The sequence below is a fragment of the Tupaia chinensis genome, unplaced genomic scaffold (assembly GCF_000334495.1).
Source record: "Tupaia chinensis unplaced genomic scaffold, TupChi_1.0 Scaffold000081_1, whole genome shotgun sequence".
In the NCBI taxonomy this organism is placed as follows: domain Eukaryota; kingdom Metazoa; phylum Chordata; class Mammalia; order Scandentia; family Tupaiidae; genus Tupaia; species Tupaia belangeri.
In genome coordinates, this window is record NW_006159542.1 from 5,345,940 (window position 1) to 5,355,894 (window position 9,955).

General features: G+C 56.5%; 1 protein-coding gene across 1 annotated transcript in view; it reads left to right on the forward strand.

Moving 5' to 3' along the window:
* The window catches only part of COL27A1 (collagen type XXVII alpha 1 chain), a 191,819-nt gene that overhangs the window by 120,772 nt on the left and 61,092 nt on the right, over positions 1 to 9,955 (forward strand). The window contains exons 31-34 of the mRNA XM_027769364.1: positions 940 to 993; positions 3,159 to 3,212; positions 3,453 to 3,506; positions 8,328 to 8,381. Of these exons, the coding sequence (XP_027625165.1) occupies positions 940 to 993; positions 3,159 to 3,212; positions 3,453 to 3,506; positions 8,328 to 8,381 (216 nt within the window). The remainder of the gene's footprint in view (positions 1 to 939; positions 994 to 3,158; positions 3,213 to 3,452; positions 3,507 to 8,327; positions 8,382 to 9,955) is intronic.

Here is a 9,955-nt window from a genome sequence, read left to right on the forward strand (position 1 = left end):
CATTCCTGCCTGAGCATAGGATTTCTGGTCTGGCTCCGGCCCAGGGTCTTATTTCTCTCCAATCAGAGTTTGGAGGACAGAGAACAGGGCTTATGGGACATATTCGCTCCTTCCTCAGTCTTTTCCAATTCTTCCAGAAACTGTTGGCTGCCAGTCTGAGTTCTTCAGAAGCCACTTTTACATTTCTGAGCCACCCAAGACCTCCCCTCTGCTTGCAATTTCCTTAGCAGGGAGGAGGGTGGGTCCTGGGCAAGACATTGGTCCACCTTCCTGGGGGACCTCCCTGGGCTGCTCACCTTTGCTGTGTGTGTGCAGGGAGACAGCCAGGCCTGCCGCCACCTAGAAGAGCCCTCTGGAACACAGAGGCGAGTTCCCACTCAGTGGAGTGAAAAAGAGCAAAGGGAGCCACCAAGTGTGTGTATGTGCACGTGTGCGTGTGTGTGCGCCCTTTCAGAAAACAGTAAAGAGGCCTCCACTTCCCAGACTGCAATCAGGTTTCTTGGCGGAGGCTGTTGCGGTATTTCTATCTCAGCCAGCCGATTTGATCCCCTCTTTGAAACAGCCCCAGAGCCCTGAAACATGGGGACAGATGGCCTCTTCCCAGCACAGCGCAAGCCCCCCACCCCCGCTCTCCACACGGGCTGCCTCCCAGCCTGCTGCTGGCGCGGGAGGAATGCGCGGTGCTCCCAGAGAGGCTGGCAGCCGCCCCACCGCTTGGCTCCCAGATCAGAACCATCTGGTGGAGTGAGGGAAGTCAGGACGGTGCCCGGAGAGAGGCAACGCTGTCCTCGGTGGTGACAGCGCCAGGCTTAGCTGGCACAGTGGGAGACACCCAGGACAGGACTCCAGAGAGGGCGCACGCAGGCATGTTGCCCTGAAAGCTCAGCATGTTCCCGAATTCACATCGTTGCCTCTTGTTTTCACAAATGTGTCTCACAGGGACTCCTGGGATTCATTGGCCTGGTCGGGGAGCCAGGAATTGTGGGAGAAAAGGTAAGTGGTATCAGGAGAAAGAGAGAGTTAGAGCTCGTATTTTGAAATTTTAAAAAGAGGCAAAGGGGCCATTGACCACAGGGGACCACTGTCCCTGGCCTCTCCCAACACCTGGCATTCAGATCCTTGGAGAGCCATGCTCCCCTTTCCCAGAAGTCCCAGGGCTCCTCCCCTGCCCCCCGTCATCACCCTCACACACAGCAGTCAGCGATGCCTGTGACCGGGGCCTCCCGGCTGGCAGTGCTCACAGTGGGCAGCAGAAAGGAGGGAAACGCCCATGTTTTAGAAAGATGAAAGATGGGGTTGGCTCCACGGCCTGGTGGTTAAGGCAGCCTGGTCCCACATGCTGATCCCGTAGCTCAAGTCCCAGACATGGTGGCTTGAGAAACATGCCAGGCACTTGTGTGCATGCGTGCCCAAAATCCAGAAAGGGAGAGGAGGAAGAGAAGGGCTTATGGCATGACCATTCCCCATGGGGGATGCTTTCTCCCTCTGTCTTTGCTGAGTACACATGCCCTATGGGAAAGTTAAAAAGAAAGGAAGGAAGGAAGGGAGGGAGGGAGGAAAGAAAGAAGGAAAGAAGGAAGGAAGGAAGGAAGGAAGGAAGGAAGGAAGGAAGGAAGGAAGGAAGGAAGGAAGGGAGGGAGGGAGGGAGGAAGAAAACGAAGGCTGAAAACGTCCTTAGATTGCCTCGTCCTTAGATTGCCTCGTTAGCCCCCAGGAGCTCGGTCTTATAGGTGAGAAAACTGAGCCTCCTGTAGGGGAAAGGACAGTAAATGTCAGAGGTGGCACTCCAATCAGGTTCATTGCCAAAGGCCACTCTTCGCTCACTAGGACACTCTGTCACCTTGGCTCCCAGGAAGGAAAGGAAACAGCCCAGCAGGCACCTGCCTTCCTCTGCGTTGACTTATCTGACCCCAGAGCAGGCCCTCTGGGAGAGCCAGTATTGTTCCCATTGGGCAGAGGGGGAAACCGAGGGCCAGAGAGAGGACACATCCCAGCTAGTCTGGCTGTCCCTGCATTCCCAGGCATCCGCACCTCACTCTTCATCACACTCTGTGGCCCAGACCCACTGGCCTCTGTCTTCTCCCTCCTCCTCCTTCTTTCAAATTTACTTTTTATTCTGAAATAGCTACACATTCACCAGAGCTACAAAAAATAGTACAGAAAGGTCCCATGTACCTTTCACCCTGTTTCTTCCGATGCTAACAGCTTAGGAAACTGTAATAAGACATCGAGGCCAACTCTGGCCTTCTTGTGCCACTCGAGTGTCCCCATGTGCCTCCTCACACACACACACCAGCGCCCACTCCGTTCGCTTGGCCGGGCTCGCCCTTGCCAGTCCCTCCCGCCTTCCCTCCCCGGTCTGGATGACTCATTTATCCTCAGCTCCTGGCCGATGTGACTTCCTGAGGGCCACCCACCCCGGGCCCCCTAGTGTCACACAGCCTCAGCACCGTGACCCCTCCCTCACTGCGTGTACCTGAGGGTGCATCTCTTCTGGCGACTCGTGGGCATCTCCCTGCAACACCCTGAGCATCTTGCTCCATGGGAGCGGGCCTGCCTACTTTCCAAGTCCAGCTATAGTGTCGGGCACACAGTGGGTGCTTCATAAACGCTGGCTGAATGGATACAGGAAATAGAACCAGAGTCAGGATTTGAACCCAGAGCCCCTGCCTTCGTGGGTAGCTCTGTCACTACTCCCACCACGTCTGCCCAGTCTGTCCGGATTCGTCGAGAGGGAATGCGCTGTCTCTGATTCTCCCGCATCGCTTCTAGGTTTGAATGGGGGTGAGGAGAGGGAAAGCAATGCCTTCTCTTGCTATTTCTGCCTCAGCCAGCCCAGCCCCGGGATGCCAGGCCTAACAAGGACCACATGACGTGGGCCAGGATCAAAGCAGGCCGTGTAATGAGTGCATCCTTAATCAGCCCGCCCCTGCCCGAGGGACTCCCACCGCGGGGCATGCTCTGGTGGATACTGCGGCCTCCCAGGCCTTGCCCGAGGTCTTGGTTCCCACGAGTGAAATCTCAGAGCCCCACCTGGGGCGCTGTGTCCATGAGCTGGGCAAGGACTCTGTGTGGACCTTGGGCAAGTGCCTTCCCCCCACCACAGGCTATCCCAGAGCCACAGCCGTGACCTCCCCACATTGCTGTCTTCATCACAGGGAGACCGCGGCGTGATGGGACCCCCAGGACCGCCAGGACCCAAGGGGTCGATGGTAAGGAGTAAGTCCGCATCCTGCCTCCTCCTGCCGCTACCTCGGTGACAGCTCTGCTCTGCCTGCCTCTGCCTTCCTCTGCCTGGTGCCCGCGTCAGACACCCAGACGAGTCTCCTTCTCCCACGCAAAGGCCCTCTGTTGTCCTCAGGGCCAGGCGAGGCGGAGCCAGCTGAGGCGGGACGGGAGGAGGGAGGAAGAGGCACCCTCCCAGCTGACTCCTTTTCCTCCTTTCTTGATAGGGTCATCCTGGAATGCCAGGTGGCGTCGGGAACTCCGGAGAGCCTGGACCCCTGGTAAGCAAAGCCCTCACGTTCCTTTGTCAATCCGGAGTTAGTCCAGGCTTCAGGATCAGACAGATGTGGGTTCAAATCCCCCCTCCACCGCTCCCTGTATTCCTGAGGCAGATCTTTTAACTCCTCTCAGCCTAAATTGTACTCATCTGAAAACCAGAGGGAAGAAACGGTGTGACTGCGAGCGAAGTGGGACCGTGCAGCTGCCGTGCCCGGAGTGGTGTTCTCGCCAGGACCCCCGTGGTCCCTCGCGGCATCGTCATGAGTCCATTCACTCACGCGCACTAAGGGCCATGGATGTGGCCCTGGCTGCTCCAGGAGCTGGGCCCAGCAGTCAGCAAAGCAGAGCGCGGCCCTGCCCTTTATAGCTTGTATTCTGGCATGGGCAGGGGTGTGGGGGGGAGTTGAAGAATCCAGTGGAGGGGTGACGCCTGCTAGGGAGGAAGCAGGCAAGAAGATGGAGATGCTCAGAGCAGGCTGGGGCAGAGCCAAAGGGCCCAGGGTTCCAGCGCTTCCCTGGACGACCGAGGAAGCAGGGCTATTCCGTGGATCTCAGCCTCTCCCCGAGTGATGGGGAGGCTAGGAGACCAGATTCAGGGGGGCTGGGGAAGGAGGGGTTGCTGTCATTTGCAGGAGGCAGAGCTGGTTTGGGTCCCTGCTCGGAGCAGGTGAGCCAGGAAGGGCATCTGCCTTAACCAAAGCCAGAGATCTGGCCAGGCTTCCTGTGGGTGGGAAGTGGGTGGGACAGGGGGTACCCGCTCAGGCCCAGGTACCAGGACAGAGCTCAGGGGTGATGAGTTCAGGTCACCTGGACCTGCAGAGCCCCACGGAGTTGGAGAGGGCGCCCATGATTTACGCCTCCATGATTTGAGCCCGAGGGAGGCTGGCACCGACAGACCAGGCCCCGGGGCAGATGAGTAAGGTCAGGCCAACTCAGTTCCCGCACTTTTTTGTGCACCTACTGTGTGCTGGGCATGTGCTCAGCCCTGGAGGTGCAGAAGTGGTAAGCAATAGGTCCTGCTCTTAAGACTCTCACTGTCTAGTGGAAGTGTCGGGTATAAACATTCTATCCGCTGTAATAGACTTCCACTGAGCACCTACTATGTGCAAGGCAGTACTAGGTGCCCAGGAGAGGCTTGGAGGAACTAGCCCAAGGGCAGGAAGCCTGCACATCAGTGATGGTCACCCAGGAAGAGGGTACTAAGCACCAGGTGGCTCTGTCATCCCTACACCCTTTGAAGAGGTGGAAGCTCTCCTCATGCAGAACGGGGTCAGAAGCTAGCATTCTTGGGCTCCCAGCATCTCTCATTGCCCTGTTCATGGAGGAGGAAGGAAAGCCACATCGGGCCTGGAGCTAGAAGGGCTGGTAACATGGAAGTGGGACCATATAGGGCAGAAGCTGGCAGTCAGAGAACCAGTGTGCTCGCCGGTGGGGCTGGCGTGTGGGCTGCAGTGCCCGGCTCCCTCCCCAGTGTTTGGAGATGCAGTGACTGGAGCCTATCAGAGTGAAAGGTGCCCAGGAAAGGGCCAAAGCCCCGGCAAGGATGCTTAGGGCTTATTATCAAATTCTACCTCCTCCACCCCGGGCCTCAGGCTCCCTGGGGCTCAGTCTTCTTATCTATCCACTGGGAGGAGAAAAGCCTGGCAAGGTGTCCCTGGGACAAATGCAAATCCAGTGAGAGACAGGACAACAGTGGAGACATCCAGGCAGGCGCAGAGAAGGAAGGTGCTGGCCGCCTCTGAATCCCGCACCTTCCTGGCTCTGCTCATCCTCCCACCCCACCCCCTTCTGGTGCATCCTCTGTTCAATGGGTTGGCCCAAACCTGGTGAGCCCAGACAGGACTGGCTGCCTTCTGATCCCAGTGCCGTTGATCCACCCCTGCTGCTGCAGTATGGGGCTGGGCCTTGGATGCTTCCAGCCAATCAGCTGCCCCTGGTGCCCCCAGAGAAGCAGACAGAATAGCTTCTGGGAGGCCCAGAAAACTCACTCTCGAACCAGACACCTGGGAGTCAAATCCTGGCTCTCCACTTACTAGCCGTGTGATTGTTGACGGCTTGCATAGCCTCTGAGTCTCAGTTTCCTTATCCGCACATCAGCAGAACATTAACTTCATGTGGACATTGTCGTGGGGAATAAATGTGGGTGCATGCTGTAGGCTAGCCAGCACCCTGCATACACCACGTGTTGAACGAGTGGTGGTGAGTAGTAACTGCTTGTCAGACATGCTGGCTCCGGCTGTTACCAGGATCGTTACCATTCAGGGACGTTTCTGCTGGCACTGCTCCCCTGTCATTGGCCTTCTCCCACCTCCCCCGTACACGGTAGCCTCCATGTTCTCCTGTGGGTCACTGAGGCCAGTTGAGGTGTTTTTTCCCATTATGTGGGGGTGGGTCCCTCTGGGACCTGCCCAGGGTCAGCCAGTGACCAGAGCTGGGTCTTCCATGCAATTTGACCTCCTCCCACTTTGAGAGAGCAGACACCTTTTACCATGGACTTCCCTTGCCATGTCCTCTCAGCTGTTCTAGGGACTTTTCTTATCCTCACTTTATAGATGACAAAACTGAGACCTACAGAATTTAGATGACACAATTAGTAAGTGGCAGAGCGGGGATTTGAACCCCAGTTGGCTGATGCTATGGCCTGCTTTTCAAAGCACGCCACTGCCTCTACTTAGAGACTTGGCTCCTGGAACTTCCCGGCAGCACATCGCATGTCTTCCAAGGTCTGAGATCACTCCATAAAATGGCCCGTTCTCACCCAGTCTTCGCGTGCTCCACCATCCGAGAGTCGGAGCTGCCTTTTTACTGGGCCAAGCTGGAGTCCACACCCTGCCTGCTCTCCTGACAGGGGGTCAGTCTGGGACCCAGCCCCTCACATCAGCCCCTTGGCAGCCCCTGTTAAAAGGTCTGCCACGGGACGGGGCTGGGCCTGAACCCCTCAAGGCCAAGGAGAGAGAGAGAATTGGGGGCGGCGAGAGATCGTCCTGAGGTCCCCAGTTGGGCTGGGTCTTACTCTGGTATTCCCAGGGCCAGGCTGTGTCTTCCTTGGAAGACAGCACACCCGGCCTGAGGCCCCGGAGCTGGGAGGCTCTTGCAGCTGTCAGGGGGTCTTGGCTATTTGAGGGGATGAAGTCGCAGCCTCTGGGCTGTGGAGCGGGGCTGGAAGCATGGCAAGACTTCCTGCCTCACTCTCGGTCTCCTTCTCCTGCCTTCCCTTTGCCCTCTTCACTCGTCCATGTGTTTATCATTCACTCAACGGATTCCTAAGTCCTCGTCACATGTCTGTGCTGGGCCAGGTGCTGAGAATTCAAAGAACGAAGCCGCCCTAGGGTTTCCATGGGCCTCCCTCCTCTGTCCCTCCCGGTCATTATCTTCCTGTCATTCCTTCAACAGGCCGAGATAACTGGGCATTTCTCTGCTCCCAGGCCCTGCTCCCCGCTATGTGCCTCCACTGCCCCCTCTCTGCCCCTCCTCCCCACCTCCACCCTCGTAGATCCTCTCCCAGCCACCCCTCTGCTTCCCAAGCCGACCTCAGGGCCGGGTCCTAGTTTCTTCCCTCCCCGTGGGCTCTGCCTACCCTGCACAAATACAATGGGACTTCATTGGAAAAACTACAATGGAAAAACGGAATTAGAGTACAAGTTTATTTTGTTGTAGAAAAGTTTTGAAGTCTACACATCATTCTTTTCATAAATTGCATTTCCATGAACTTTTAAAAAAATGTGCTGGAGAGAGACAAAGAGGAGGGAACCAGAGCAAGCCTCCCCACGGAGGATGGTGACCCTGCAATCCCTTCTCCGTTTCTCCCTCCTCTCGGGATTTTGGGCACACTCACATGCAGGCCTGGAGTGTTTTTCAAGCTGCTGGGTCTGGGACTCTAACCGCACTGTGACGTGGGACCCAGTGCCTTAACCATCATGCTACCAGCGGCCTTCCATGAACTTCCTGATGACTCCGTGGATCTGGAGTTGTACTTGGCTGTTGGGTGGGGATGAGGTGCAGCACTGGGGTTGCCACGTTCTCCTCACTGATGGGGGAGGAACAGGTAAACAGGAACTGGGGACCAGCAGGTGGCATAGTGGTTAAGGCACTGGACTCCCACGTCGTTGACTGGGGTTCAAATCCCAAACTTGGTGTCTTAAACCTCATGTGTGTGTGCGTGTGTGCCCAAATTCCCAAGAGGAGAATGGAGAAGGGACTGTGGTGTGGGTATCCCTCCTCGGGAGTAATTCTTACTTTCTATCTCTCTGTCTCTCTGGTGAGTGCACGTGCCCTATAGCAAAAATCTCTCAAAAGTAATAATAACAGGGGACCAGCAGGTGGCATGGTGTTTAAGGTGCTGGACATTCCCACATGGCTGAGCACGGTTTAAGTTCTGGACCTGGCGGCTTGCTTTCTCACTTCTCTCTCTCTCTGTCTTTCTCTGTTCAAATTAAAAGAAAGGAATGAATAAACTTTAATCAAAAACAATTCTTTAAAAATGATCATAATAATAAAAGGTAATGAGAATTGGGGGAGACATTTCGTCAGAAATGTCATCATAGCTTCTTGCTGATTTTGAGGTAAAGAACCTGACCTTTAGGTAAAGTCTGACCCAGGGAGACTTGTCCCATTACCTGGATTCCCAGGTGGAGCCCAGGGCTTGTCAGATGTGTCTCCCACCCAGCGGGTGGCTGCACAGTCCTTCGACAGAGGCTGCTGGGGCCGGGCAGCACCTGGCTGGGGGACTGAGGAGCCTTCAAGCTCTGCCCCTGTGCTCCTGGCCCCAGTGTGACTCTCACCCCCTAGAAAGGGCTTTTCTAAACTCTTTCTCCTCCCCACAGGGTCCTCCAGGATCTCGAGGTGCACCAGGCATGAGGGGAGCAAAGGGACGCCGGGTAAGTGGAGCCCAGCCACTGGGGGCCAACGCTGATGGGTGTGCACCCTCGGAGCATGGCCACCTGCTGAGGCCACCTCTGGTCCTCACACCTGCCCAGCTCTGCGATCTGGGATGTTCATAGCACCAGACCAGGCTCCAGGCTCACCCTGGGCCTGGCTCTGGGCGTGGGGCACCCAGACACCTTTCCAACCCACTGGTGAGCCCCAGGCCTGACCATCCAGTGAACACAGATGGGCTCTCGGTACCAGGACTTTGTTCGGCCATTTCTTCATTCATTTATTCGACCACCTTTGCTTAGTGCTCCAAGGGGCCAGCCTCTTGGAGGCTCTGCAGATACTGCAGGGAGCAGGCCACCACTTGTCCTGTGGGCTTCATGGCCCAGTCAGCAGGTCGGACAGCTCCACAGACACAGAGGGAGCAGCAGTGGTCTCCAGCCTGTTTGGCACCAAGAACTGGTTTTGTGGAAGATAATTTTTCCACAAACGGGGGCGTGGGAAGATGGTTTCTGAGCACGCCGTCTGGATCCCCTGCATCAGTTGCCAATAGGGTTGGCGCTCCTATGAGACTCTGGTGCCTCGCCGATCTGACAGGGGCAGAGCTCAGGCAGTAATCGAGCGTTGGGGAGTGACTGGAAACATCTCCACCGCTCACCTGCTATGAGACCCTGTTTCTAACAGGCCATCGTCCGTGGCCCTGGGGTTGGGGGTTGGAGACCCCTGCTGGATGGGACGGAGTCCTCAGCACCTGGGTGGTGCAAGTGCCAGAGGAGGCACCTCACCTGGGCAGGGACTTTAGGAGAGGGCGATGTTTGAACCTATGCCAGTTCCGGGTAGAGAGACTGACAAGGGAAAGCCCTAAGATAAGAGGAAGAGTGGCATGTCTAGGGATCCAGGGGGCAACAGAGGGACCAGGAGGGGGTGGAGCCAACCCTTAGCAGCACCAAGCTGGGCAAGGCCTCAAAGCCACAGCTCTGCACCAAGGATAGTAGGAAGCCACAGGAGGTTTCAACAACGGCTGGCAGAGTAGTCACGGGTGATACCTGCGTGCCAGACACTACCACACACAGTAACTCCCTGAGTCCTCCGCACTCCCCTGGCAGGTCGGTGCTATTCCTATTCCCATTTTACAGGTAGAGAAACAGAGGCACAGAGAAGGTAGGTCATTTGTCTCAGGTTGCTCAGCCAGGAAGTGGCAGAGCTGAGGTTTGAACCCAGGGAGTCTGGCTAAGTGCATACTGAATTTAGCCTTACTTTCGCTCACTCAGGGAGGGTTGATGGAGTGGCCTCCTTTGGGGCCAACTGGTGGACAGGGGTCAGGCCACACAGTCACAAGGGGGGAATAAGATGGCCCAGGTAGAGCAGGCAGCCCGGGCCTGACATCAGACTCCATATGGGGGATCTGGGATTCTTACTCTCCACTTGGCTGGACTTCAAGAGGTTTTACAATTTCCCCCGAACCAGATGGCCTGACATGCAGGCCTGGAGAGTTTTTCAAGCTGCTGGGTCTGGGACTCTAACCGCACTGTGACGTGGGACCCAGTGACTTAACCCACATGCTACCAGCGGCGTTCCA